The 3,840-nt window shown below is 50.7% G+C and overlaps 1 protein-coding gene across 4 annotated transcripts in view; it reads left to right on the forward strand.

Annotated features, from left to right (window-relative positions):
* The first annotated feature begins 1,048 nt into the window (after window positions 1–1,048).
* Window positions 1,049–3,840, forward strand: part of LOC105563003 (bromodomain adjacent to zinc finger domain protein 1A) — a 14,992-nt gene continuing 12,200 nt past the window's right edge. For 3 of the 4 annotated variants that reach the window (XM_012014237.1, XM_012014240.1, XM_012014238.1), the window contains exon 1: window positions 1,050–1,685. In XM_012014237.1, the coding sequence (XP_011869627.1) occupies window positions 1,573–1,685 (113 nt within the window). In that variant the 5' untranslated portion in view covers window positions 1,050–1,572. Of the gene's footprint in view, window positions 1,686–3,840 lie in introns of all 4 variants that reach the window. The other variant, XM_012014239.1, reaches the window with a different exon arrangement.

A 3,840-nucleotide genomic window follows, 5' to 3' on the forward strand; every position in this document is an offset into this window, starting at 1 on the left:
AGTCAGAAAATAAAAAACGCTAAGGGTGCTTTCACATGGAGCGTAAGTTGCGTAGCGTAACCTGCGTATCGTCAATCACAGGACTAGTTCAACGGAATTATTGAAACGGTTCTATCAGCATGATCCTGTGATTGGTGATACGCAGGCAGTGAACTCTATACATACTGGAATGAGTGATCTATTGTTCTGGCTGTTGCCGAGAGAGAGGTGCGTTTGGGTGAATCCTTGTCTCCTTCTAGTACTACCTGATTGGATAGTCGCATATAAATGACGAGAAGAAGGGCGTCACTTATATGCGATTGAGTTCACTGAGACCAATCGAATTCGTTATGCATACGCTTACGCACTTGTGCAAAAGTGCGTGCTCCCCGCTTAAGTCGAGGCCGAAGAGATTGCAGTCAATCCGCATTGGTAGAAGCGTACATTAGGGAAAGACAAAAGTCGCAAGAAATAACCCGAGCCGAGATCGAAGCTGAAGCGGGGAGCACACACTTTTGCGTAAGTGCATAAGCATATGCATAACGAATTTGATTGGTCCATTTCCTTGTGCATTTGCTTGTAAACCAATCAAATTCGTTATGCATACGCTTACGCACTTGTGCAAAAGTGTGTGCTCCCCGCTTGAGGTTTGTTTTTTGTTCCTGCACTGGTGAACTAGTGCAGTAAGCTAGAATGAGAAAAAGTATAATGTTTGTCTTAGGGCCAGTTTCACAAACGTCGGTTAACTGCTAACCGAAGGTTAACTGATCCTCTGTCTCTTCTTAGAGAACAAGATAGAAAAAGATAGAGCGTTGACTGAACTCTGATGGTTAACAGTTAACCAACGTTTGTGAAACTGGCCCTTACTCTAATTTAAACAGAAAACAAACCCCTGATCCGCGCGTCGACAGAAACGGACCCGAGGGGCGGGAGGGGTGGCGTTCGCCCCTGCCCGCCCCAGGTCGCCCCGCGAGCGCGCGGCGATCCGCGCGCGAAACGTCAAGTTGGCAACGGCGTATGTACCATTCGCCGTTGGCGCTTCCGGCCGTCCCGAGAGAGCACGGTTTGGCCAGGTGCGCGCGCGGAGCGGAACGGTACGCAGTCGTTTGCCGTGTTTACCGCGTCTCGGGACCCGTGCCGTGCGTTGGACGCGGCGGTGTCGGACGCCGTCGAGCGGGATCGTCGGGCGCTAATCGTCAATTGTTATGAGATCGCGGCGACGCGGGAGATTCGCCGCGCGGCTGTATCACGCGACACCGGAGCGCCGATCGGCGTCGAGGAGGCCCGCGGCCTGACGTCGGGATTCCCGGTCGCTGGCGCCAACCGCGCGTACACGTCCATCGTCCCGTGCCACTTGGCGTGCGTCGTGCGCGCGCGCGCCCGCGCGCTTGAGAGCGAGGGAGAGGGAGAGAGAGTGAGCGAAGGCGAGAGGGAGGGAGAGAGAGAGAGAGAAAGAGAGCGCGCGCACACACGTCGTCCGCGGTGCCGATCTTCGCGGCGCGTCGAGAAGGCGGCGGAGGAAGAGAACGAGAGGAAGGAAAAGAAGAGAATCGGTTTGGGACGCGGGCCGCGCAGTTCGCGCTCGCCGTCGCAATGCCGCTCCTACGCAGACAGCCGTTCCAACGGCTCCACGTCTCCTCGGACTTCAGGGACGACGACGAGGTCTATCACTGCGAGGTTACGAACGAGATATTCAAGAACTACAAGTGAGTGCGCGTCGCGGAGCGCACGAGACGACGACGGCCCCCCCCGGGACTGTCGACCGTTTTGCGTTGGATGCGGATCGATTGTTTATTCCGCGGACACGGGCACGGAGCGCAAATGCGCCGCGATTCTCGGCCCGTGTCCGCTGGCCCGCGCGAAAACCGACGTTGATCTTGCCGTGAGATCCGCGGACCGAAGCCCGTCTCGCGGCCCGCTCGGGACGGGGTCTGCCGAGGGTCTCGCGCGAGGAACAACGACGACCTCGATCGAATCCGGATTAACTCGTATCGGCGCTTGACTCGACCCGCGAAATCGCTCGCGGCAGCGAGAAGACCGCGGCGGTTTCGTCATCCGCGATCTAATCTCGTCACTTGCCAGACAAGAGAGATCAGGTTCGACGTCCATTTCTGTCCGCGCGGATTAGCCGCGACGTTTTTCTCGAGGCCTGTGTCCCACGATGCTAGAACTTGGACCGAGTTCTTGGATTGAGAAATTTGTGGCCTTTACGGAAAAGCGGCAATTTTATTGGCTGCACGCTTCTCGGACCGAGGACTTGGACCAAGTTCTAGCATCGTGGACATTGGGCTTTAAAGCCTCCGCTACAATGATTCTCGGTTCTGTCTACAATGGTCGTAGTCGTAAGAATAATCGACTGCGATTGGTCAATTCTTATCGAGCGACTACGACTACGACCATTGTAGACAGAACCGAGAATCATTGTAGCGGAGGCTTAAGGCTCGGTCTACAATAGGTTGCTGGAAGTCAGAACTATATGTTGAGTCTCTTTCTTTCTGGGCGGAAGAAGAAGGACCGACGTGTAGTTCTCGCTAACGGTCAATGACTAATTTCACAAACGTCGTTAAGGCCCGTGTCAGCAATGCTAGAATTTGGTCAAAGTTCTAGTTTCGAGAACTGCGTAGTCAATCAACTTGCAGCTCTTAAGGCCTGTGTCCACGATGCTAGAACTTGGTCCAAGTTCTAGTTTCGAGAAATGTGTAGCCAATCAACTGGCAGCTATTCCATAGAAGCTGCAAGTTAATTGGCTACACATTTCTTGAAACCAGAATTTGGACCAAGTTCTAACATCGTGGACACAGGTCTTTATGGAATAGCTGCAAGTTGATTGGCTATGCATTTCGCGAAACCGGAATTTGGGCCAAGTTCTGGGCATTGTGGACGCAGGCCCTTTGTCACCCTTTTTGGGTGAAGGAAAAAGGACCGATATACAGTTCCGACTAACGAATCGTAGATCGGACCTAACTGTTGACCAGAATTTAACCAACTCCCTTTTTCTATCTTGTTATCTAAGAAGAGAGAGAATCGATTAACAGTTAACCGACGTTTGTAAAACTGGCCCTTACAACCCATTGTAGACCGGACCTTGGAAAAAGATGGGAGGCAAGTCGGGCCGAGATTAAAATTAATCTGCATTGGTAGAGACGGACGTTGATCAAGTCGATTGGGATTAGATGATTGGGTTAATTAGGGCTGGATCGAAGTTACACTAAGCCCAATTTTACCATAAAATCTTTCCTATGATTTATTTCTCCTTGGGGCTCGATCATGAACCTTTGTCTCCAGCGTGAAGTCGTGAAAAGTAAAAAACTTCATTGATAAACATTAAACTCGCCCATGAAATTTCTTCACGAGTTCGCGCTAGAGAAAAAGATTCGTGATCGAGCCCCTGGCGATAAAGTACGGTGATGTACGATATAAACGTACACGGAGAGAATTTTCTCTTAAAATTCACCCTGAAAATCATGTAGTTGTGGAGCAACGTGGTACTTTGAAGAATTTTATATAAGAGTTTCTTGAAATTTCACCATACATTCCACTAGTAAATTGTATACTAAGTACAATCGCTAGTAAATTGTCGAGGGGGAAACCGCTGAGGGCATTGTGCTGTGCAGATTTGCGGCATTACTGGGCATTTTTGGGCATTAGTTTGGGCCTTGCTGGGGCATTATAAAGATAAAATAAGATAAAACTAGGGAAATAAGATCAAATAAGATAACAAGATAAAGTAATGCCCACTGGGCATTAGTGGATTGGTGTACAAGATTTTGATCAGCGGTTTTCCCCGCGTAAAATGTCGAGGGGGAAACCGCCGAGGCATTGTCGTGTACAGATTTGCGGCATTACTGGGCATTACTAGGC

Source organism: Vollenhovia emeryi, unplaced genomic scaffold, assembly GCF_000949405.1.
Source record: "Vollenhovia emeryi isolate VEMERY1.0 unplaced genomic scaffold, V.emery_V1.0 DF939181.1, whole genome shotgun sequence".
NCBI lineage: Eukaryota > Metazoa > Arthropoda > Insecta > Hymenoptera > Formicidae > Vollenhovia > Vollenhovia emeryi.